Raw genomic sequence first — 26,349 nt, 5'->3', positions numbered from 1 at the left:
TATACGCAACCAGTTAACAGTATGAACAAAAAACAGTATCAGCTAAAGACTGATCTCAACTGTAACATAACCATTATGGAAGCAACAACTATATACAAGCCTTGCAGATTTTGTCTGCACTGGGACGGGCGCCCTGCATCCTCTACGGACTAGGAGAAAAAGATTTACCGGTAGGTTTAAAATCTTATTTTCTCTTACGTCCTAGAGGATGCTGGGGACTCCGTAAGGACCATGGGGTTTATACCAAAGCTCCAGACCGGGCGGGAGAGTGCGGACGACTCTGCAGCACCGACTGAGCAAACGCAAGGTCCTCATCAGCCAGGGTATCAAACTTATAGAACTTTGCAAAAGTGTTTGAACCTGACCAGGTAGCTGCTTGGCAAAGCTGTAATGTCGAGACGCATCGGGCAGCCGCTCAAGAAGAGGCCACCTTCCTAGTGGAATGGGCCATTACTGAATTTGGTAACGGCAAACCCGCCGTAGAATAAGCCTGCTGAATCGTGTTAAGGATCCAGCGAGCAATAGTCTGCTTCGAAGCAGGAGCGCCAACTTTGTTGGCGGCATACAGGACAAACAGTGCTTCTGTTTTCCTAACCCGAGCCGTCTTGGCTACATAGATTTTTAAGGCCCTGACTACATCCAGGGTCTTGGAATCCTCCAAATCACTCGTAGCCACAGGCACCACAATAGGTTGGTTCATATGAAATGAAGAAACCACCTTATGCAAAAATTTGAGGACGAGTCCTCAACTCTGCTCTATCCACATGGAAGGTCAAATAGGGGCTCTTGTGAGACAAGGCCGCCAATTCGGACACCCGCCTTGCAGATGCCAAGGCCAACAACATGACCACCTTCCAAGTGAGGAATTTCAATTCAACCGTTTGAAGAGGTTCAAACCAGTGAGACTTCAGGAACCGCAACACCACGTTAAGGTCCCAAGGTGCCACTGGGGGCACAAAAGGAGGCTGGATGTGCAGCACTCCCTTTACAAAAGTCTTGACTTCTGGGAGAGAAGCCAATTCCTTCTGAAAGAAAATAGACAGGGCCAAAAATTGTACCTTAATGGAGCCTAATTTTAGGCCCATATCCACTCCTGTCTGTAGAAAGTGGAGAAAACGGCCCAGATGGAAATCTTCTGTAGGAGCATTCTTGGCTTCACACCAAGAAACATATTTCCTCCAGATACGGTGATAATGTTTTGCTGTCACCTCCTTCCTAGCCTTTATCAGAGTAGGGATGACTTCCTCCGGAATACCTTTCCCAGCTAGGATTCGGTGTTCAACCGCCATGCCGTCAAACGTAACCGCGGTAAGTCTTGGAACACGCAGGGCCCCTGTTGTAACAGGTCCTCCCTGAGAGGAAGAGGCCATGGATCTTCTGTGAGCATCTCCTGAAGATCTCAATACCAGGCCCTTCGAGGCCAATCTGGAACAATGAGGATTGTTTTCACTCTTTTTTGTCTTATGATTCTCAATATTTTTGAGATGATAGGAAGAGGGGGGGAACACACAGACCGACTGAAACATCCAAGGTGTCACCAGGGCGTCTACAGCTACTGCCTGAGGGTCCCTTGACCTGGCACAATACCTCCGAAGCTTCTTGTTGAGGCGTGACGCCATCATGTCTATGTGAGGAATTCCCCAAAGACTTATCTCTGTAAAAACGTCTTGATGAAGTCCCCACTCTCCTGGATGGAGATCGTGTCTGCTGAGGAAGTCTGCTTCCCAGCTGTCCACTCCCGGAATGAAGACCACTGACAGAGCGCTTACATGATTTTCCGACCAGCGAAGAATCCTGGTGGCTTCCGCCCTTGCCACTCTGCTCCTTGTCCAGCCTTGGCGGTTCACATGAGCCACGGCTTTGACGTTGTCTGATTGAATCAGAACCAGTAGGTCGCGAAGAAGAATCTCCGCTTATCGTAGGCCGTTGTATATGGCCCTCAATTCCAGTACGTTGATGTGTAGACAAGCCTCCTGGCTTGACCATAGCCCCTGAAAATTTCTTCCTTGTGTGACTGCTCCCCATCATCGGAGGCTCGCGTCCGTGGTCACCAGAACCCAGTCTTGAATGCCGAACCAGCGACCTTCTAGAAGGTGAGCACTTTGCAGCCACCACAGGAGAGACACCCTGGCCCGGGGGGACAGGCTTATCTTCTGATGTATTAGTAGATGGGACCCTGACCACTTGTCCAGGAGGTCCCACTGAAACGTCCTTGCATTAAACCTGCCGAAGGGGATGGCCTCGTAGGCTGCCACCCTTTTCCCCAGAACTCGAGTGCATTGATGAACAGACACTCTTTTTGGTTTTAGCAAGTCTCTGACCATGTTCTGGAGGTCCTGGGCTTTTTCCATCGGGAGAAAATCCCTCTTCCGTTCCATGTCCAGAATCATTGCATCCTTTATGTCGAGTGACACCATAAAATCCCCCCCTTCCAGACTGGAGATCACAGCCCGGAGCGATTCCATCTTGAATTTGAACTTTTTCAGGTACAGGTTTAGGGATTTTAGATTTAAAATGGGTCTGACCGAACCATCCGGCTTCGGGACCACGAACAGGGTCGAATAGTACCCTTTCCCCTGTTGGACTAGGGGAACCTTGACAATCACTTGCTGTTGACACAGCTTTTGAATTGCAGCTAACACTACTTCCCCCTCTGGGGAAGAAGCTGGCAAGGCCGACTTGAAAAATCGGCGAGGGGGCACCTCTTCGAATTCCAGTTTGTAGCCTTGGGATACAATATCCATCGCCCAAGGATCCACGTCTGACAGAACCCAGACCTGGCTGAAGAGTCGAAGACGTGCCCCCACCGGTGCAGACTCCCTCAGTAGAGCCCCAGCGTCATGCGGTGGATTTAGTAGAAGCCGGGGAGGACTTCTGCTCCTGGGAACTAGCCGGAGCAGGTGCTCTCTTTCCTCTACCCTTACCTCTGGCGAGGAAAGATGAGCCCCGATCTCTTCTAGACTTATGCGACCGAAAGGACTGCATCTGATATTGTGGAGTTTTCTTTTGCTGTGGGGAAAAAAAAGGCAAAAAAGGTAGATTTACCTGCGGTAGCTGTGGCAACCAGGTCCGCGAGACCTTCCCCAAATAAAACTTCACCTTTGTATGACAAAACCTCCATATGCTTCTTTGAGTCGGCATCACCCGTCCATTGGCGGATCCACAGGGCTCGCCTAGCAGCAATCGCCATGGCGCTGGCTCTCGAACCCAACAGCCCAACGTCTCTTTGAGCGTCCCTCATATATAAGACTGCGTCTTTAATGTGACCTAAGGTCAATAAAATGGTATCCCTGTCTAGGGTATCAAGGTCAGCTGACAAGGTATCTGTCCAAGCTGCAACTGCACTACACACCCATGCTAATGCTATTGCCGGTCTGAGCAAAGCACATGTATGCGCATAAATAGACTTTAAAGTAGTTTCCTGTCTGCGATCAGCAGGATCCTTGAGGGCTGCCGTGTCCGGAGACGGTAGCGCCACCTTCCTGGACACCCTGTCCACCCTGGGTGAGGATTTCCAATGTACCCGGTCCTGAGCAGGGAAAGGATACGCCATAAGAATCCTTTTGGGAATCTGCAGCTTTTTATCAGGAGTTTCCCAAGCTTTTTCAAATAACTCGTTAAGCTCATGGGATGGGGGATTGGGGTTATGGGATGGGGGTTACCTCAGGTTTCTTTTCCTTATACATGCGCACCCTCGTGTCAGGGACCGAGGGGGTCATCTGTGATATGCAAAACATCTTTTATTGCAATAATCATATAATGAATATTTTTGCCCACCCTTGGGTGTAACCTCGCATCATCGTAGTCGACACTGGAGTCAGAATCCGTGTCGGTATCAGTGTCTGCTATTTGGGATAGGGGACGTTTTTGAGACCCAGAAGGGCCCGGTGACCCAGTCGAAGCGGCGGATTGACTCCCAGCTTTTTCTCTGGACTCTGCTTTGTCCAATCTCTTATGTAATAAGGTCAGATTTGCATTTAAAACATTCCACATGTCCATCCAATCATGAGTCGGCATTGCCGACGGAGACACCACAATCATCTGCTCCACCTCCTCCTTAGCTGAGCCTTCCGCATCAGACATGCCAACACACTCGTACCGACACCCCCACACACACACAGGGATATAGTTATAAGGAGACAGTTCCCCAATAAGGCCCTTTGGAGAAACAGAGAGTATGCCAGCACACACCCAGCGCCAACTGACACTGGAAAATAATGTCCTAAATAATAGCGCTTTTATCTTAATCACTGTGTTAATACACTCACTGCGCCTTACAAGTGCCCCCCCTCCTCTTTTCAGCCCTGTGTCACCGTGTTCAGCAGGGGAGAGACCGGGGAGCCAGCTTCTCTGCAGATCTCTGTGGAGAAAATGGCGCTGGTTAGTGCTGGGGGACCAAGCTCCGCCCGCTCCAGCGGCAGGCTTCGGTCCCGCTCAAAATATCACAACTGGCGGGGGATTTATAGAATTACTGACTCCGCAGTGTCTAACCTTATAATGCCAGAATTAGAGGTGTTTAATGCTGCCCAGGGCGCTTCCCCTGCGCCCTGCACCCATCAGTGCCCGCTACTATCTTCCGGCTCTGCGAGGAGGACGGCGGCGCGGCTCTGGGACGAACAGCGAGGGGAGACCTGCGTTCCGACTCCCTCTGGAGCTAATGGTGTCCAGTAGCCTAAGAAGCAGAGCCTATCACTTAAGTAGGTCTGCTTCTCTCTCCTCAGTCCCACGATGCAGGGAGCCTGTTGCCAGCAGTGCTCCATGAAAATAAAAAACCTAACAAAAGTCTTTTTCAGAGAAACTCAGTAGAGCTCCCCTGTAATGCACCCTATCTCCTCTGGGCACAAAGGTCTGGAGGAGGGGCATAGAGGGAGGAGCCAGTGCACACCCATTCTAAAGTTCTTTATAGTGCCCATATCTCCTACGGAGTCCGTCTATACCCCATGGTCCTTACGGAGTCCCAGGCATCCTCTAGGATGTAAGAGAAACTATATTTTCATTGCAGTATCAGGATACCACAAGTAACTACAATTTGTCTAAACCAAAATGTTGTAAAACTAGTTGTGCAGTCAAAATGATCAGGCAGTAACAGTGAAAGAACTAAAAAAAACATTCCATCAAACTTCATAGAGGACACCTTGTAAAAGAGGGAGCGCGGCAGCGATGTACAGGGTAGTGGCAGCTATACAGGAGCCATCCCTACACGCAGTAATATTAAAGTGTTATAACAATAAAAACACACACACACACAATATCCCGCCTCCCCGTACTCTCTGGGTAGATGCTAGAATCAAGTGGGCTAAGGGACCTTTTCCGTAAGGGGGAGGAGTTACGACACAAGGGGGAGGAGCTAGGCCAGCGGGATAGTCCCTCTACTATCCACGCCACCAACTATTACCTTTAGTAATCAGGTGGCGAGCGACGTGCTCTCTTAGTCAGCGGCGGGGCAGCCTAGCCTGCTAGGCGTGTCACTGACGTCACCCATGCACTATAGCCCCCAACAGTCACACTGTCAGTGTAGGTACCGTCCCGTCAGCCCGGTCTTTGTAACCCCAAAGTATATGAGCTTCGCTTTCCGCATTTCGGGGCCAGCAAAGCAGCATTACAGCGAGCCGGATCGCAACTGGTCCTGTCGCCCGTAGCAACGTTGCGTTGATACGTACACACTCAGCGCAGCGGATTACGGTACCCTACGTGGTTACGTCACATTTCCGCGCAAGCGTGCTTCGGTCCTGCGTGGAGCGCGTGACGTCACTTGCGACGGTGGGTGCCCGAGAGCTGAAGCGGTTGGTCGTTCTACCCGCGGTTGGTGACGGTTTTAGCGGAGAGTCTCCCCCTCTCGCCCCACAGCTTGGAAGATCTCGGTGCCAGCGCAGCAGCAGCCCACCAGCCGGTGCATCATGAGTGTGGAGGCGTATGGGCCCAGCTCGCAGACGCTCACCTTCCTGGACACGGAGGAGGCCGAGCTGCTCGGGGCTGACACTCAGGGCTCAGAGTTCGAGTTCACCGACTTCACTCTGCCCAGCCAGACCCAGACTCAGGGGCAGACCCAGAGTCAGCTTGACGGACAGGTAGGCCCCGTGCTTCCGGGATGTGTCCGGCAGGGAGAGTGGCGTGTGTCACCTGCGCGCCCATGTGAGGAGGAGGAGGGGAGTTCACTTACTGTACATGGGGGCCCGGTGTTACCGCCTGCTGCCCCCTCATGCCCCCAGCGTGTAGGGGTAACCGGCAGCTGTCTCACTGCCACATGTATCACAGTCTGGATGTATGTCACAGGAGAGTAGCATTTTATTGAAAACTTCTGACCAGCTGTTCACATCATACAGGTGGCAGGGTTTGGCGTTAATTTCTCATGGCTTTTAGTGAACTTGCACATAACCTCTGTTATTTTCGGGTTTTTGTCCTAAAGCATTTCTGAAGTTTCACATAACTGCAGTTGTCTGACTTATACCACTCTGTAGATGCTGCAGACTTGTATACTTTCCATTAGTTTTCATATTGTCCAGTGACACACATGCTAGGGGCATATTCATTACAAGTCTCCTAGTAAAGCTTGGTTACACAGTAGAGACCTACAGGGGTGTGGGTGATACAATTGTTTATCACCCCCAAACTCCAGTCTAAAGTGACTGGGCCTATTCAGTTGTTATTTCTATTGCACTGATTGCTCCCAAACAGGCTGGGCTTGTACGCGTAAAACAGCTAATCCCAAAGAAAGTGTTGGGTGCAACGCAAAAAGTGCCATTTGGCTGCCCAAACTGGTCACTTTTTTTTTTTCACACTTTCAGTTCACCAGCACGGGAGGATCAACAATTGAATTGCTTTGTTGGGTGTCATCTAGTGTCGGCTGCGGAAAGAAACAATTGAATCCCCCCTATTGGATGATACATTGTTCCGATTGGATTGTGATAATAAAATGTCCAAATCGCATAGTGTATACCCTCGATTGCACATTTAAGGCTATCATCCCATCTGATGTTCTGCACGTCAGTTGGTCAGACTGCGGACAACAGCACGCAGTTAAATGTTGAATGTACCGATATATATCACACCAACTTACGATATATTATGCAGTGTGAATAGTGTCACACAATATATCAAACATTGCATCTGGCCATCACTGGGAAACACTGGCAGTACGGTTGGTGCAATGGTTAGCATTATTGCCTCACAGCATGGAGGTCATGGGTTCGATTCCCACCATTGCCCTAACTTTGTGGAGTTTGTATATTCTCCCCGTACTTGCGTGGATTTCATCTGGGTACTCCGGTTTCCTCCCACAATCCAAAAATATACTGGTAGGTTAATTGGCTCCCAACAGAAAGTAATACTACATTCAGACCGCAAATGCCGGATTCTACCCGGTAAGAGAAACGTGTACTTACCGGGTGGGATCCGGCATTTGCGCTCCGCTGCTGGCTTTCCGACCCGGCAATATACCGGGTTGGTTGCCATAGCAGCGGAGGGAGCAGCAGCAGCAGGGGTGGCGGTGGCGCCGGGAGATGAGCTCATCTCCTGCGCCGCCTCTCCCTATGCTGTGAATGGGAACCGTGTCGCATCGACACGGCTCCCATTCACACCGCACCTGACCCGGTAATCAACCCGGGTAAAACCCTTCTTTTTTTACCGGGTTCAATTACCGGGTCAGGCGACCCGCTAAATCGTGAAAGGACCTTTCACATCGCACACTGACCCCGGTTCGACACGGCAATATGCCGTGTCGATACCGGGTTATTTGTGCGATGTGAAAGGGGTATAAGGGTGTGTACACACGGTGAGATCCTTACTATGCCCGATTTTTACTTGCGATTTCCTTTGAACTCCCTGGAGCCCAGACAGCACAGATTTTGACTAACTTTTCTTGAGATATAGACTGTGTGCTTACGGTTTTGGCTTATGTGAGATGTCATTGACATGTGAGATGAACTAGATAGTACACCGATCTAGCAAGGACTGACTTGCCTGCACAGTCTATCTTTTCTTGCGATGCCGACCTGGCGGGACCGCGCATCGGGATCGAATCGGGATTGCAAGGTGAATTTCACCTTGCGATCTGCACTAACTTTTCTTGCGATTTTGACTATATAGTCAAAATCGAAAGAAAATATCTCACCATGTGTACACACCCTAACGCTAGTATGTAAGTGCATGCCTGTACATGGGCAGACTAAATGGGCCAAATAGTTCTTATGTGCTGTAAAATTCTGTGTTTGTGTTTAGTGTGTACACACAGTGATATAAATCTGTAAGATTTTGACTATACAGTCAAAATCTTAAGGAAAGTTAGTGCAGATCTCATGGTGTTAAGCAGCTTGCGATACCGATTCGATCCCGATGCGCACTCCCGTGGGGTCGGTATCGCAAGGCTAGATAGACTGTGCAGGCAAGTCAATCTTGACTATCTAGTGTACTATCTAGTACAAGGTATAGTCAAAATTGGCACATAGACAAAATCTCAAGTACAGATAGTCAAAATCTGTGCTATCTGAGCTCAGGGGGAGTTCAAGGGAAATCGCATAGTCAAAATCGGGCATAGCAAGGATCTCACTGTGTATGCACCATAAGAGTGAAATATTTATAAAATATACTAGTATCGGAGATTAAGCGATTCTAGTGTAGAGTCATGATTCATTGTATTTGTGGTTACAAAATTTGTGTTGTATGCTCCATAAACATCAGTGATCTATGGTCACACAACATAAACATCAGCATAATGATACTGGTTTAAAAAGTTTAAACATGCATTAAACTTTAGTTGTGCTTATATTGTGTTTTTCCCTTGAAACATTCTGTGGGGGAGATTCAAATGTTTGAAAAGTCAGTTGGGAGTCTGTTTTTTCCTATCTAATGGACAGTGGTCGACCTAATGAGTGTCTTTTAGGTGCTATCGACCCAAAAACTGGATACCAATTTTATTTGGCTGGTGTCATAAACTATCATTCACAATTTTGGTATTAATACATTGTTGCTGTGATTTTTATTAGATATAGGATATATTCAATTCCTGTCGGAAACTGCCGTCTTGTCTGAAAGATGGCAGTTTCCGACTGTTTTAGGTTGAAAGAGGGTTTCTGACCTATTCAATGCCGGCTCTTTTTCCAACCAGTAGCGAATTCCCAACTTGTTGGAAAACACGTGGATTGCCGGGATCCACGTTTCTTGTCGGAAGCGCAGCCAAAAGACAGATTTTAGTCCCATTTCCGAAAATGTCAATCTGACTTTTAAGAGTCGGGTTGCCATTGTCGGAACAGCAAAAACCTGTCGTGTTTGGCCGAGGCATTGAATACTGACCTGTCGGATCCTTTCAGTTGGAAAGGATCCTACAGGAATTGAATATACCCCATAGGGGGGAATTAAATTATCACTGCAGAGGCGATATTCAATTGATGCTCGTTATCACGGCCGTTAGTGTTGGGTTTAGCAGAGTAAAGCAGCTTAACCTGACTAAACTATATGGGCGCGATTGTGAAAACTGCCCCCAAACAGGTCACTTTTTGCACATTTTAGCTTGCAACTCCCGGGGGATATGAGCTGAAATGATGGCTTCGGCAGCTGTTCGTGTCCAACAGGAGCAACAATTATACAGCTCCATCAGGTGTGCAGGAGTGACAGCTGCCGGCGCTAACAATTGATTTCCCCCTATGTAGTTCTTTAAGTATTGTGTGTACCTTTTTTGAATTGCTGCTGTTAGTAAATCCCTTAAATAAAAGGTAAAATAAAATACTATTTACGGTAGGTGCAAACAGTGATGCTGGTATTGCTATAATGGATGGAAACATTTGGGAAAAAGGCAGCAAGTGTAGATATATAGGTGCTTTAAAAACCAGTCTTACATCTCTTTACTACCCTATCTATAAAAAGTTGCTGCTTCTCATTCTAACGTAACAGAAAGTTGATAAGAGAACCTTTATGTACTGCAATTCTGAAATGTTAGCTTGACCATTATACAAAATGGTTTGTTAATATAAAAAAATTATGCACTTAGGGCCTAATTCAGCATAGATCACTATTGTGAGAATTCAGAAACGTATCAATTATCGAATGACTGCGTAGCGTTCGCATTGAGCACACGTGAGTGGCAATAGCGGCAGAAAATGTGTACAGATCGTAATCTCAGTGCAGACGCTGTTGCCAGGAAGCCAACGTTTCTGGGTGAAAAACTGCCTTTTTCTGGGTGTCAGAAAAAAATGCAGGTGTTTTTGGGGAGGGTCTCTGATGATAGCGGAGACCACTTTCAGGCCGTCTCCGTTGCAGATTAGTGGCAGCTGAATTATGCCCTTAGTCCAGGTTTTAAGGAAATCCATGCTTGAGCACCATCGGTTTGATCAAAATGTGTTACTAATTTGCTCAAACATGGATATCTTTAAATGCTGTTAGGTGTCTTAAGGAACAGCTATGAGGAAATGATGCATTAGAAAATGGGTATACTGCTGCTGTAAAGGGATGTATATATCGAACAACACAATCCTGTGTCATTTAAACCATGCAATTGGTTTTAGCAGGCTATTAATGTGTGTCAAAAAAAAACCATTTTCCACTATACTAAACCACTGATGCAAGGCAAGATGCATCCATGTTTTAAATATTTTAACTACCATTTGTCGTAGCACATGATGGAAAACCACTTAACTGTGCTGATATATCCTATTAATAAAACCTCTAAATGACCATTATAATCATAACCCAAACGTATGTAGTTTAGTGCCTCAGGCAAGTGAAATCCCTGAAATCAGTCCCGCTTTCACCTGAAAATGGGGCTGTTTCTATCAAAAACACACAGGTTTCACTGAACTTGTGTGTTTTCGGGTGAAAAGGATTACTTTTTTTTTTGGTGACCTAATTTGGATACGTCGGAAAATTATATATCGGAGAAACATCAGAGAAATTGCGAAAACGTCATTCCATATCAAATCAACTAAAAATAAAATAAACATTTCTCATACGTCCTAGAGGATGCTGGGGATGCTTCAAGAACCATGGGGGGGGGGGGGGGTATAGAGGGGATCCGCAGGAGACATGGGTACTTTAAGACTTTAAATGGGGTGTGTACTGGCTCCTCCCTCTATGCCCCTCCTCCAGACTCCAGTTAGATTCTGTGCCCAGTGAGACTGGATGCACACTGGGGAGCTCTCCAGAGTTTCTCAGAAAAAGACTTATGTTAGGTTTATTATTTTCAGGGAGACCTGCTGGCAACAGGCTCCCTGCATCGTGGGACTGAGGGGAGAGAAGCAGACCTACTTCTGTGAGTTTCAAGGCTCTGCTTCTTAGGCTACTGGACACTATTAGCTCCAGAGGGTCTGATCGCTAGGTACGCCTAGATGCTCGTTCCCGGAGCCACACCGTCGCCTCCCTTGCAGAGCCAGAAGTTGGAAGACTGGTGAGTAAAAGATCAGAAGACTTCAGTGTCTTCGAGGTACCACGCAGCGGGCGCGCTCCCACACACACAGCGACACTACAGGGTGCAGGGCGCAGGGGGGGGCGCCCTGGGCAGCATAAATCCTCAATAAATCACTGGCAAAAGAGGCTTACAGTGCCTAGGCACTAAAACCAGACCCCCGGCAGTATAAAAAAATTGGAACAAAAGCAGGACTGAAGCGCGCCATAAAGGGGGCGTGGCTTAGCCCTCACAGCTCTAACCAGCGCCATTTTCTCTTCACAGAGCTGCAGAGACGCTGGTCCTGACCACCTATACTGCTGTACAAGTAACGGTGCAAAACGGGGGGGAGGGGGGGGGGGGGCACAGTTAATTTGGTGCTGTTATTATAAAAGCGCTAACAGGTCTGAGGCATTATTTTAATCGTTGTTCGTACCGGGATAGGCGCTGGGGTGTGAGCTGGCAAAACTCCCTCTGTGTTTCTCTAACCGGCTTTGCTGTGGGTCTGTCCCCTATAGCCCCAGTGTGGTTGTGGGTGTCGGTATGCGTGTGTCGACATGTCTGAGGCTGAATGTTCTTCCCAGGAGGAGCCTGGAGTGGGGACAGAAAAGACTGTGACCGTGTCGGCACCGCCGACGGCTGATTGGTAGTGTTCACTCTAGGAGTGAAATGGGGCAGGGCGCCGTACTCAGGGGCGCGCGTCCGAAATGGGGGCGCGGCCACGCAAATTAGGGGGCGTGGCCACGCCTCCGTCATTTCAGGGGGCGGTGCGGCCCACAGACGCTACTATAGAGAGCGTCTGTGGCCGGCGACGTCACTGTTGGGGGCGTGCCCAGCACCTCCGTCGGTGCTGGGCTTCCCCCAGCCCTCTCCCAATGCGTAAATGGATGCCGCGCGCATGCGCACGGCATCTGTACACGCCGGGAGGGCAGGGAGCGGGCGGCTGTTCTAGCAGGGCGCCGCAAAAGGGGCAGGGCGGGTTTTGCCTGTTAAAAAACGGGCAGGGCGCGGCGCCCTGCTAAAACAGCCTAGAGTGAACACTAGATTGGGTAAATGTTTTAAATGTTTTGCATGCAAATGTGGCTCGGTTGAATAAGAGATTAGATAAATCTGAGTCTAGGAACCAGACATGGAGAAAATCCATGGAGGATGCATTGTCGCAAACTCAGACCCCCTCGGGGTCACAGAAACGTGCATTTACCCAGATAGCAGATACACATAACGACACGGACTCTTATTCCAGTGTCGACTATAGTGATGCCAGATTGAATCCTAAACTGACTAAGAGCATTCAGTACATGATTGTGGCGATAAAAGACGTATTACATATCATGGAGGACCCTGCTGTTCCTGATACAAGGGTCTGTATGTTTAAAGGCAAGAAACCTGAGGTAACGTTTCCTCCTTCTCATGAACTGAACCCTCTATTTGAAAAAGCTTGGGAAACTCCTGACAAGAAGATACAGGTTCCCAAGAGAATTCCGGTGGCATATCCGTTCCCCTCTGGGGACAAGGAACAGTGGGAGTCAAACCCCACGGTGGACAAAGCTCTATCGAGTCTGTCCAAAAAGGTAGCGCTTCCGTCTCCTGAAACGGCAGCCCTAAAGGATCCTGTGGATCGTAAGCAGGAAAGTACACTAAAATCCATTTGTCACTACAGGTACGCTGCTCAGACCTGCCGTAGCATCGGCATGGGTGGGCAGATAACTTGTCATCTGATATAGATACCCTGGACAGGGATAGCGTGCTGTTGACTCTAGGTCATATCAGGGACGCTGCAGGCTATCTAAAAGAAGCTGCGAGGGATATTGGCCTTTTGGGATCAAGGGCTAATGCCATGGCAGTGTCGGCTAGGAGGGCATTGTGGATTCATCAATGGAGTCTCTACCGTTTAACGGTAGTGTCTTGTTTGGTGACTGCCTCGCTGACCTGGTATCTACGGCTACCGCGGGTAAGTCATCATTTTTACCTTATGTTCCTACACAACAAAGGAAAACGCCCCACTATCAGATGCAGTCCTTTTGGCCCAATAAATATAAAAAAGGACGGGGGTCTTCCTTCCTTGCTACAAGAGGAAGAGGAATGGGGAAAAAGGTCACAGGCTGTGGCAAGTTCCCAAGAGCAGAAGTCCTCTCCGGCTTCTACCAAATCCACCGCATGACGCTGGGGCTCCTCTGCGGGAGTCCGCACCGGTGGGGGCACGTCTCAAACTCTTCAGTCAGGTCTGGGTTCACTCGGCCCTGGATCCTTGGATATTAGAAATAGTAGCCCAAGGGTACAAATTGGAGTTTCATGACGTGCCCCCTCACCGATTTTTCAAATTGGCCTTGCCAGCTTCTCTTCCAGAAAGGGAGGTAGTATGCACTGCAATACTAAAACGGTGTCAAAATCAAGTAATTGTCACGATACCCCCGTCACAACAGGGGGAAGGCTTTTATTCGAGCCTGTTCGTGGTCCCGATGCCGGATGGCTCAGTCAGGCCGATTCTGAACCTAAAATCCCTCAATTTCTATCTAAAAAAAATTCAAATTCAAGATGGAGGCTCTCCGAGCAGAGATTTCCAGTCTGGAAGAGGGGGATTTTATGGTGTCTGTCGACATAAAGGATGCCTACTTACATGTCCCCATATATCCTCCACATCAGGCTTACCTGAGATTCGCCGTTCAGGATTGTCATTACCAATTTCAGACGTTGCCGTTTGGTCTGTCCACGGCTCCGAGGATTTTCACCAAGGTTATGGCGGAAATGATGGTTCTCCTGCGCAAGCAAGGAATCACAATTATCCCATACTTGGACGATCTCCTCATAAAGGCGAGATCCAAGGAGCAATTGCTGAAAAATGTTGCCCTTTCACTGGCGATTCTGCAACAACATGGTTGGCTCCTAAATTTGCCAAAATCACAGTGTGATCCGACGACACGGCTGTCGTTCCTGGGTATGATTCTGGATACAGAATTGCAGAGTTTTTCTTCCAGTGGAAAAAGCTCTGGAAATACAGAACATGCTAAAACAGATTCTGAAACCAGCAAAGGTGTCAGTTCTTCAATGCACTCGGTTGCTGGGGAAGATGGTGGCGGCCTACGAGGCCATTACGTATGGCAGGTTCCATGCCAGGGTGTTTCAGTGGGACCTGTTGGACCAGTGGTCCGGGTCTCACCTGGACATGCACCGGAAAATAATTCTATCTCCCAGGACCAGAATCTCCCTTCTGTGGTGGCTGCACAGTTCTCACCTTCTGGAGGGACGCAGGTTTGGGATTCAGGATTGGATCCTTGTGACCACAGATGCAATGGGTATTCTACGGTTTCAAAGATTTTCCGATAGTTCCCTCTGTGGACATCAATAGGTCCAATTTTTTTAGACAGTATTTCTATCCCCTGAAGAAGTCAGTTGAGGACAAAACGCGTAGGGTTCATCGATCATTGTACATCATCCTCTTGTTCTGAGTGTCCTCCTTTTGAGCTCACACCTTTTAGGTGAGGAGGTCATTCTCGCTTCAACATCTTAGCAATCTGGTGTATGTCCAATTGGTCGTAATTTTAAAAGTGACTATATTGCACGAAACTATGTAATAAAAACTTTTAAACAAAGTTCTGTTATTAATTTGTTCTTTCTGTCGGGTGAGTGGGTTTTCTGTAGGCCCCAACTGGGAAGGCTCTGAGAGCAACAGACCTCAAGAGAACCTACAATTACGTGGATGAATTGACTATCATTCAAGCATCTCATATATTAGCGCACTCTAAATCTTCTTTCTCCTTCGTCCTAGAGGATGCTGGGGACTCCAAAAGGAACATGGGGTATAGACGGGATCCTCAGGAGACATGGGCACTTTAAGACTTTGAATGGGTGTGAACTGGCTCCTCCCTCTATGCCCCTCCTCCAGACTCCAGTTTAGATTGGGTGTCCTGCTTCTAAGCAGACGATTTCTCGCTGGATCATGCAGCATGCTTTATTCTACTGCAGGATTGCGGCTTCCAAAATCTGTACAGGCCCACTCTGCCCGTAAAGTGGGTTCTTCCTGGGCGGCTGCCCGGGATGTGTCTGCTTTTCCGCTTTGCCGAGCAGCTACTTGGTCGGGGTTGAACACGTTTACTAAGTTCTACAAGTTTGATACTTTGGCCTCTGATGACCTAAAGTTTGGTCAATTTGTTCTGCAGGAACCTCAGCACTCTCCCTCCCATATTGGGAGCTTTGGTACATCCCCATGGTACTAAATTGGACCCCAGCATCCTCTAGGACGTAAGAGAAAATAGGATTTTATATACCTACTGGTAAATCCTTTTCTCGTAGTCCGTAGAGGATGCTGGGCGCCCGCCCAGTGCTTTGATTTCCTACATTGTTACTTGGTTAAGTATTATTGGTTCCGCCGTTGCTGAATCGTTTCACGTTGGTTAGCTTGGCTTTCCTTTTGTTATGTGTTTCTCATACGTCCTAGAGGATGCTGGGGATGCTTCAGGAGACATGGGCACTTTAAGACTTTGGGTGTGAACTGGCTCCTCCCTCTATGCCCCTCCTCCAGACTCCAGTTTAGATTCTGTGCCCAGTGAGACTGGTCACACACAGGGGAGCTCTACTGAGTTTCTCTGAAAAGACTTTGTTAGGTTTATTATTTTCAGGGAGCACTGCTGGCAACAGTCTCCCTGCATCGTGGGACTTAGGGGAGAGAAGCAGACATACTTCTGATGAGGATGGGGAGTATACTGATCTGTCAGACACTGACACCAGTGATTGCAAAAGGCGGTATAGCGCGTATTTTGAGGACAGGTGACTCGCTTTTAAAAAATGGGTGAGTCCCTGGGGATGTGCTCCACTGCAGCCAATCACAACCTGTCAAGTGAATGGTGATTGATGTCTGTGACTTCGGGGGAGGAGGTGAGCGGGCGGCTGGTGACTTCTGTGTATGCGGCTGCGCCGCCGGGGGAGGAGGCGGGTGGTTGGTTGGGCGGCTGTGTACTGCGGGCGAGCAGGTGATTTCTGTGTATGTGACTGCGTCGACGGGGGAGGAGGTGAACGCCGCGGGCGACTGTGCTGCTGGCGGGGGCGATTGGCCAGTGACTACTCTGGGGGAAGGAGGTGAGCAGGTGGCTAAGTGCTGGATGGGAGGGTGAGCGGCCGGTGAGTGCAGTGTATGTGCCGTCGGGGGGAGGAGGTTAGTGGGTTACTGTACTGCAGAAGTGGGGTTGTGTGTGAGCGGCCGGTGCTACTGTGTATGTGCCGCCGGGGAGGTGATGAGTTAGTGACTATGCTGCGGTGAGTGAGCAGCCAGTGAGTGCAGTGTATGTGCTGCGGTGAGTGAGTGCAGTGTATGTGCTGCGGTGAGTGAGCAGCCCGTGAGTGCAGTGTATGTGCTGCTGCCGGTGAGTGCAGTGTATGTGCTGCTGCCGGTGAGTGCAGTGTATGTGCTGCTGCCGGTGAGTGAGCGGCCAGTGTATGTGCTGCGGTGAGTGAGCGGCCAGTGAGTGCAGTGTATGTGCTGCTGCCGGTGAGTGCAGTGTGTGTGCTGCGGCCAGTGAGTGCAGTGTGTGTGCTGCGGTGAGTGAGCGGCCAGTGAGTGCAGTGTGTGTGCTGCAGTGAGTGAGCGGCCAGTGAGTGCAGTGTGTGTGCTGCGGTGAGTGAGCAGCCAGTGAGTGCAGTGTATGTGCTGCGGTGAGTGAGCGGCCAGTGAGTGCAGTGTATGTGCTGCGGTGAGTGAGCGGCCAGTGAGTGCAGTGTATGTGCTGCGGTGAGTGAGCGGCCAGTGAGTGCAGTGTATGTGCTGCTGCCGGTGAGTGAGCGGCCAGTGAGTGCAGTGTATGTGCTGCTGCCGGTGAGTGAGCGGCCAGTGAGTGCAGTGTATGTGCTGCGGTGAGTGAGCGGCCAGTGAGTGCAGTGTATGTGCTGCTGCCGGTGAGTGAGCGGTCAGTGAGTGCAGTGTGTGTGCTGCGGTGAGTGAGCGGTCAGTGAGTGCAGTGTATGTGCTGCGGTGAGTGAGTGGCCAGTGAGTGCAGTGTATGTGCTGCTGCCGGTGAGTGAGCGGCCAGTGAGTGCAGTGTATGTGCTGCGGTGAGTGAGCGGCCAGTGAGTGCAGTGTATGTGCTGCTGCCGGTGAGTGCAGTGTATTTGCCGGTGAGTGAGCGGCCAGTGAGTGCAGTGAGTGCAGTGTGTGCTGCGGTGAGTGAGCGGCCAGTGAGTGCAGTGTGTGTGCTGCGGTGAGTGAGCGGCCAGTGAGTGCAGTGTGTGTGCTGCGGTGAGTGAGCGGCCAGTGAGTGCAGTGTGTGTGCTGCGGTGTGTGAGCGGCCAGTGAGTGCAGTGAGTGTGCTGCGGTCAGTGAGTGCAGTGTGTGCAGTGAATGTGCTGCGGTCAGTGAGTGCAGTGTATGTGCTGCGGTGAGTGAGCGGCCAGTGAGTGCAGTGTATGTGCTGCTGCCGGTGAGTGAGCGGCCAGTGAGTGCAGTGTATGTGCTGCGGTGAGTGAGCGGCCAGTGAGTGCAGTGTATGTGCTGCTGCCGGTGAGTGCAGTGTATTTGCCGGTGAGTGAGCGGCCAGTGAGTGCAGTGAGTGCAGTGTGTGCTGCGGTGAGTGAGCGGCCAGTGAGTGCAGTGTGTGTGCTGCGGTGAGTGAGCGGCCAGTGAGTGCAGTGTGTGTGCTGCGGTGAGTGAGCGGCCAGTGAGTGCAGTGTGTGTGCTGCGGTGTGTGAGCGGCCAGTGAGTGCAGTGAGTGTGCTGCGGTCAGTGAGTGCAGTGTGTGCAGTGAATGTGCTGCGGTCAGTGAGTGCAGTGTATGTGCTGCGGTGAGTGAGCGGCCAGTGAGTGCAGTGTATGTGCTGCTGCCGGTGAGTGCAGTGTATGTGCTGCTGCCGGTGAGTGCAGTGTATGTGCCGCCGGGGTGGAGGAGGTTAGTGGGTTACTGTACTGCAGAATTGGGGTTGTGTGTGAGCGGCCGGTGCTACTGTGTATGTGCCGCCGGGGAGGTGATGAGTTAGTGACTATGCTGCGGTGAGTGAGCAGCCAGTGAGTGCAGTGTATGTGCTGCGGTGAGTGAGCGGCCAGTGAGTGCAGTGTATGTGCTGCTGCCGGTGAGTGCAGTGTATGTGCTGCTGCCGGTGAGTGCAGTGTATGTGCTGCTGCCGGTGAGTGCAGTGTATGTGCTGCTGCCGGTGAGTGCAGTGTATGTGCTGCTGCCGGTGAGTGCAGTGTATGTGCTGCTGCCGGTGAGTGCAGTGTATGTGCTGCTGCCGGTGAGTGAGCGGCCAGTGAGTGCAGTGTATGTGCTGCTGCCGGTGAGTGCAGTGTATGTGCTGCGGCCGGTGAGTGAGCGGCCAGTGAGTGCAGTGTATGTGCTGCTGCCGGTGAGTGCAGTGTATTTGCCGGTGAGTGAGCGGCCAGTGAGTGCAGTGTATGTGCTGCGGTATGTGCTGCTGCCGGTGAGTGCAGTGTATGTGCTGCTGCCGGTGAGTGCAGTGTATGTGCTGCTGCCGGTGAGTGCAGTGTATGTGCTGCTGCCGGTGAGTGCAGTGTATGTGCTGGTGAGTGAGCGGCCAGTGAGTGCAGTGTGTGTGCTGCGGCCAGTGAGTGAAGTGTGTGTGCTGCGGTGAGTGAGCGGCCGGTGAGTGAGCGGCCAGTGAGTGCAGTGTGTGTGCTGCAGTGAGTGAGCGGCCAGTGAGTGCAGTGTGTGTGCTGCGGTGAGTGAGCGGCCAGTGAGTGCAGTGAATGTGCTACTGCCGGTGAGTGCAGTGTATATGCTACTGCCGGTGAGTGCAGTGCATGTGCTGGTGAGTGTGCGGCCAGTGAGTGCAGTGTATGTGCTGCTGCCGGTGAGTGCAGTGTATGCTGCTGCTGCCGGTGAGTGAGCGGCCAGTGAGTGCAGTGTATGTGCTGCGGTGAGTGAGTGGCCAGTGAGTGCAGTGTGCTAAATGCAGTGTATGTGCTGCTGCCGGTGAGTGCAGTGTATGTGCTGCTGCCGGTGAGTGCAGTGTATGTGCTGGTGAGTGAGCGGCCAGTGAGTGCAGTGTGTGTGCTGCGGCCAGTGAGTGCAGTGTGTGCGCTGCGGTGAGTGCAGTGTGTGTGCTGCAGTGAGTGAGCGGCCAGTGAGTGCAGTGTGTGCGCTGCGGTGAGTGAGCGGCCAGTGAGTGCAGTGTGTGCGCTGCGGTGAGTGAGCGGCCAGTGAGTGCAGTGTGTGCGCTGCGGTGAGTGAGCGGCCAGTGAGTGCAGTGTGTGCGCTGCGGTGAGTGAGCGGCCAGTGAGTGCAGTGTGTGCGCTGCGGTGAGTGAGCGGCCAGTGAGTGCAGTGTGTGCGCTGCGGTGAGTGAGCGGCCAGTGAGTGCAGTGTGTGCGCTGCGGTGAGTGAGCGGCCAGTGAGTGCAGTGTGTGCGCTGCGGTGAGTGAGCGGCCAGTGAGTGCAGTGTGTGCGCTGCGGTGAGTGAGCGGCCAGTGAGTGCAGTGTGTGTGCTGCGGTGAGTGAGCGGCCAGTAAGTGCAGTGAATGTGCTGCGGTCAGTGAGTGCAGTGTATATGCTACTGCCGGTGAGTGCAGTGTATGTGCTGGTGAGTGAACGGCCAGTGAGTGCAGTGTATGTGCTGCTGCCAGTGAGTGAGCGGCCAGTGAGTGCAGAGTATGTGCTGCGGTGAGTGAATGGCCGGCGAGGGCAGAGTGTGTGCTGCGGCCGGCGAGGGCAGAGTGTGTGCTGCGAGGAGGGAACTGCCGGCGAGGGCAGTGTATGTGCTGCTGCCGGCGAGGGCAGTGTGTGTGTGCTGTGGAGAGTGAGCGGCCGGCGAGTGCAGTGTGTTTGTGTGCTGTGGAGAGTGAGCGGCCGGCGAGTGCAGTGTGTGTGTGTGCTGTGGAGAGTGAGCGGCCGGCGAGTGCAGTGTGTTTGTGTGCTGTGGAGAGTGAGCGGCCGGCGAGTGCAGTGTGTGTGTGTGTGCTGCGGGGAGCGAGCGGCCGGCGAGTGCAGTGTATGTGCTGCGGGGCGTGCGGGCCGATGACTTCTGCCCTGGACATGAGAATGGGAAGACGCTGGTGATGGAGAGACCTGTAGTGTCCAATGCAGGGTCAGGGATGGCAACAGGGAAGACTGTCTACATGCACTGTCTAAGGGGCTCTACCTGGCGCAGTGTGTCAAGGGGCTCTACCTGGCGCAGTGTGTCAAGGGGCACTACTGTATGATGTAATGCGAATAACTAACACTATGTGGTGTAATGTGAATTGGTACTATTGTGTGGCCTCTTCCCCATGAAGACACGCCCCTAAATTTCTCATACGTCCTAGAGGATGCTGGGGTCACTTCAAGAAGCATGGGGTATAGACGGGATCCGCAGGAGACATGGGCACTTTAACACTTTCAAATGGTGTGACCTGGCTCTTCCCTCTATGCCCCTCCTCCAGACTCCAAGTTGGAATTGTGCCCAGGCAGACTGGATGCACTCTGAGGAGCTCTACTGAGTTTCTCGGAAAAAGACTTATTGTTGGGTTTTTTATTTTCAGAGAGACTGCTGGCAACAGTCTCCCTGCTTCGTGGGACGCCTAGGGGTTCATTCCCAGAGCCCGCCGTCAGCCCCCTTGCAGAGCCAGAAGTCAGAAGACAGGTGAGTATAAGAAGAAAAGAAGACTTCAGTGACTGCTTCTGAGGTACCGCAGAGCGATCGCGCTGCGTGCCATGCTCCCACATACAGCGGCACTGTAGGGCGGGGTGCGGGGGGGGGGTTTGGGGGCAGCGTTCGGGGCCCTGGGCTGCATAAAATCCTCATATGTGACTGGAAAACAAGGGTATGAGTGCCTAGGCACTAAATCCTAACCCCCGCCGGTATAAATATAATAAAATATAGCGGGGCTGAAGCGCTCCATTAAGGGGGCGGGGCTTAGCCCTCACAGCTCTCATCAGCGCCATTCTCTCTTGTAGAGACGCTGGTCCTTCCTCACACTACTGTACTGTACAACATAACAGAGTGGAAAACGGGGGGGGGGGGGGGCACGGTTGATTTGATACAATATTAGTTAATATAAGGTCTGAGGCATTTATATAACGGTTTCAGAACTGGGATTGAGCGCTGGGTTGTGAGATATATATATATATATATATATATATATATATATATATATATATATATATATATATATATATATATATATATACACATACATACATACATACATACATACATACATACATACATACATACATACATACATACTGATCGTGCTGAGCAAAAACAATTGGGCTCCTACTCCACCGTTTCTGGGTCCCATCACACTTTGAGGGGTGAGCGAAGGCTGCAGTTGGGACTGTGCGGGGGCCAGGTGGCATTTAGGATAGAGGGGTAAAAAATCAAGTAGTAGTTGGGGCAGAAGCAGGGAGAAGTTGGGGCAGAGCTGGGAGTAGAGGGGGGCTGTAAAGGCAGGCAGCGCTGGGGGTTAGGGAGAGGGTAAGTTCAGACAGTAGTTGAAACAGTGTTGGGGTGGCTAGTGGCAGGCAATGCTGGGAGTAGTTAGGGGTTAATTGTAGATAGCAGCTGTGGCAGTACTGGGGGGCAAGGAGGGATTTAGGGGTAGGAAGTACTGGGGGTAGAAAAGAGGCATGGCTAGATAGCAGCTAGGGCAGTAGTGGGGGCATGGAGGGGGTTAGGGGCTGGTAGTATTGGGGGTATAGAGGGGGCACGAGTAGATAGCTTGGGTGGTACAGGGTGGCAAGGAGAGGGTTAGGGGCAGGCAGTACTGGGGGTAGGGATGCGGCTTGGGTATATAACAGCTGGGGCAGTACTGGTGAGCAGGGGGGGGTTAGGGGCAGAAGTACTGGTAGGGAGGGGGCATGGATAGATACTGGGGATAGAAAGGGGGCATGGGTAGATACTGTGGGTAGGGGATAGCTGGGGCTGTACTGGGGGCAAGGAGTGGGTTAGGTGCAGGAAGTGCTGGGGCTAGAGAGACAGCATGGGTAGATACTGGGGGCAGTGGATAGGTGGGACAGTGCAGGGGGGCAAGGAGGTGGTTAGAGGCAGGAAGTACTGGGGGTAGGGTAAGGGTAGATGGCTGCTGGGGCACCGGAGACACGACCTCTACATGTGTGTGGCTGGCAGCGGGGACCTTGGGCGTATATGACGGCACCCCTATAGTACTATACACATCTTACCAGGTGCCGAGTGCGGGAAGTAAGGCTGAGGAAGTAGCCATGGCTGTGTGTGGGCACTCTCCAATGATGGTATCCTGGTCAGCGTAGCTGTAGCCACAGAGAGGATGCTGAAGCGCTGGGTGTGTAGGAGGGGTGACTGCTGGTATCTAGGAGGCGATGTCCGGTGCTCGGCAGATGCTCCTTGCGGGACTCTTGAAGACGGCTCTGCGCGTGACAGCTTGGCCGGTCTCTGTCACAGGGAGAGGGTGAAGGCTGAAGACAGACATTCTGCTGCCCAGGAGGTACGCTAGCTGCTGCTGCTGTTTGGGTTGTTACTGTGAGGCAGTAGGGTCAGACCACTCTGATGCGGTTGGCTGCTGTCAGTGTATCAGGGCAGACAAGTGGAGCAGGTCAGTGAATTCTTATTGGCTGACACTGTGCACACAGGCATCAGCGCGTCCTGCAGGACCCGCTCATTTTTAAAAACTAGGTCAATGCGCTATAACGCGTATTTTGTGATCACTGGGGGTTGTTACAGAGAGAGGGGGACGAGCAGGAGATAGGGAGGGGAGCGAGTGAGTGTCAGGGAGGGAGAGAGACAGTGTCAGGGAGAGAGAGACAGCGTCAGGGAGAGAGGTGCATGAGAGAGTATGTCAGGGAGAGAGATGGAGAGGAGCATGAGAGAGTATGTCAGGGAGAGAGATGGAGAGGAGCATGAGAGAGTCAGGGAGAGAGATGGAGAGGCGCATGAGTGTGTCAGGGAGAGAGGGGCAAGACAATGTGTTAGGGAGAGGGAGGGAGAGCTGCATGAGAGGGAGAGGCACATAAGAGTGTGTGTCATGGAGAGAGGGAGAGGCACATGAGTGTCAGGGAGAGGAGCAAGACAGTGTCAGGGAGAGGGAGGGAGAGCTGCGTGAGAGGGAGAGGCACATGAGTGTGTCAGGGAGGGGAGCAAGACAGTGTGTCAGGGAGAGAGAGGGAGAGGCACATGAGGAGAGTCGGGGAGAGGCACATGAGGAGAGTCGGGGAGAGGCACATGAGGAGAGTCGGGGAGAGGCACATGAGGAGAGTCGGGGAGAGGCACATGAGGAGAGTCGGGGAGAGGCACATGAGGAGAGTCGGGGAGAGGCACATGAGGAGAGTCGGGGAGAGGCACATGAGGAGAGTCGGGGAGAGAGTGGAGCAAGACAGAGTGTCAGGAAGAGGGAGGGAGAGGCAAATGCGAGAGTGTCAGGGAGAGGCACATGAGTGTCAGGGAGAGGAGCAAGACAGTGTGTAAGGGAGAGGGAGAGGCACATGAGTGTTAGGGGGAGGGAGAGGCACATGAGTGTTAGGGGGAGGGAGAGGCACATGAGAGAGAGGAGCAAGACAGTGTGTCAGGGAGAGAGGGAGAGGCACATAAGAGAGTGCGTCAGGGAGAGGCATATGAGAGATTGTCATGGAGCAAGAGGGAGAGGGGCATGAGTGTCGGGGAGCGAGAGGGAGAGGGGCATGAGTGTCAGGGGGAGAGAGGGAGAGGGGCATGAGTGTCAGAGGGAGAGGGGCATGAGAGTGTCAGGGAGGGAAAGGGGCATGAGAGTCAGGGAGAGAGAGGGAGAGGCACATGAGTCAGGGAGAGAGAGAGACACACGAGTGTCAGGGAGAGAGGGAGAGGCATATGAGAGATTGTCAGGGAGAGAGAGGGAGAGGGGCATGAGAGTGTCAGGGAGAGGCACATGAGTGTGTGTCAGGGAGAGAGGGACAGGCACATGAGTGTCGGGGAGAGGGAGGGAAAGCTGCATGAGAGGGAGAGGCAGCATGAGATACACTACCAACTACAGCAGCTCAGGCACAGGTCTCTGATGGGGGTGGGCAGTTCATTGTGTTAAGCCCCGCCCCCTAATTACCAGTTAATCGCGGCATGACCTGCATGTACTAGGGGCAGACACTGCAGAGCAGACTGACTGGGCCAGGCTTAGTACTCTTTCTCTCCCAACCCCCCCACCGTGCTACATCCTCTGTGGCTGCCTGCAGCTACTGCAATACACAGGCTGCAGCCACCGCGGTGCTTTCCAGTCAGCATAGTACTCAGATCCTCCTCCTCTCTCTCCCTTCCTCCACGGCCGGAAGTGAAGGGGAAAGGTACATTTCCAGACAGCCTCTCCTCCTCCCTCAGCGATGCGGACACCTGCCAGCGCACTTTAATGAGTCAGGCTGACTCACTGTAGTAGTAGTACCTGGCTGTCTTGCATAATGCCGCCGACCGCAGGCACTTCATTGAGGCTAGTACTGCCCCCTCTGTCTCTGCTGCGGGATCGGAGCTGAGACTTCCGATCATGGCAGGCAGCCAGCGTCCACTACACTACAAACCGCTGCTGTCACTGACTGCTGTGACAGCAGGAAAATCCCTGTCATATGCGCGCGGAGCTGACGGTGAGGGGAGGTGGGGCGGTAGTACACACTGTGCATGGTCTCCTCCCCTTCCAAGTTCCTCCTCCTCCGCTGCCCTGGAGACGGAACTGACTGACAGCTTATGTGCAGAGAGCTCTGTGTGGGAAAGTCTGGGTCAGCCCTGACAAGATGGTTTCAAATTCTAATGAGGATTCTGATTGTTTGTTCTTTTCCCACCGCGGACAGAATAAAGTCGGTGTCACCCCCTGTTCTGCAGGGGGCCGTGTCACAAATCCAGCGTATCGTATGCAGGAAAACACGTTAATTTCTAGTTTCGTGTTCACGCGTACGTTAGTTAGACCTGCCATTACATGCGCATGGGGGAGTAGTAGTATTCTAAAATGGTTGGGTGTCTTGTCATCCGATATAGATACCCTGGAGAGAAATGGGATACTCCTTGCGTTGGGTCATATCAAATATTGCAGCGTACTTTCGTGCAACTGCAAGGGATATAGGACTATTGGGTTCTCAGGCCAATTCCATGGCGGTCTCAGTTAGGAGGGCGTTGTGGATTCACCAATGCAATGCTGATGCGGACTCCGAGAAGAAATGGAGTCTCAGCCCTATGAAGGTGAAGCCTGGTTTGGTGACGGCCTAGTTAATTTGGTCTCGACAGCTGCCGCTGGTAAGTCTACCTTCTTGCCATATGTTCCCTCACAGCGGATGATGACGCATCATTGTCGGATGCAGTCATTTTGGCCCAATAGATACTGATTCCCATTTCTTTGCAGGTAGAGGAAGGAGAAAAGGGAAGAGGTCCGGAACCTCTTCAAGATCACAGGAGCAGACATCATTCTCTGTTCTGCCACATCCACCGCATGACGCTGGGACTCTCTTGCGGGAGTCCACACCGGTGGGGGCACGTCTAAAAGCTCTTCAGTCAGTCCTGGAACGGACCTGGACCCGTGGGTTTTACAAATAGTGTCCCAAGGGTACATACTGGAGTTTCCAGACATTTTCCCTCACCGATTTTTCAAATTACCGATTCTCCTCCGGACGGGGAGGTAGTATACGACACAAGACAAAGGTTGTATCAGGATCAGGTCATTGACCCGTTTTTTTCCCCCCGTCACAACAGGGAGAAGGTTTTTATTCAAGCCTCTCTGTGGTCCTGAAACCAGACGGCTCGGTCAGACCAATCCTAATTCTGAAATCCCTCATTTTCTACTTAGAGAAATTCAAATCCAGGATGGAATCTCTCAAGGCAGTGATCTCCAATCTGGAAAAAGGAGTTTTTTCTATGGTCTCAGTAGACATAAAGAACCTCCGCATTAGGCTTGCAATTCAGGGGTGTCATTACCAATTTCAGACGTTGCCATTGGTCTGTCCACGGCTCCAAGGGTGATGGTGGTAATGAGGATTCTCCGTCGCTAGTAAGGAAGTCACAGTTATCCCATACTGGGACGGTCCCCTGATAACAGCGAGTTCTAGGAACTAGTTGGTACAAAACATTGCACTCTCAGAATCACTG

At 51.5% G+C, this 26,349-nt stretch overlaps 1 protein-coding gene across 1 annotated transcript in view; it reads left to right on the top strand.

The window, feature by feature from the left end:
* Positions 1-5,625: 5,625 nt before the first annotated feature.
* UPF1 (UPF1 RNA helicase and ATPase) overlaps positions 5,626-26,349 on the top strand; it is a 477,022-nt gene continuing 456,298 nt past the window's right edge. The window contains exon 1 of the mRNA XM_063955016.1: positions 5,626-6,068. Within this exon, the coding sequence (XP_063811086.1) occupies positions 5,898-6,068 (171 nt within the window). The 5' untranslated portion in view covers positions 5,626-5,897. The remainder of the gene's footprint in view (positions 6,069-26,349) is intronic.

Source organism: Pseudophryne corroboree, chromosome 1, assembly GCF_028390025.1.
Source record: "Pseudophryne corroboree isolate aPseCor3 chromosome 1, aPseCor3.hap2, whole genome shotgun sequence".
NCBI classification, from domain to species: domain Eukaryota; kingdom Metazoa; phylum Chordata; class Amphibia; order Anura; family Myobatrachidae; genus Pseudophryne; species Pseudophryne corroboree.
The sequence above is the reverse complement of the archived record's forward strand: the minus strand, read 5'-3'. Positions and strand labels throughout refer to the sequence as shown.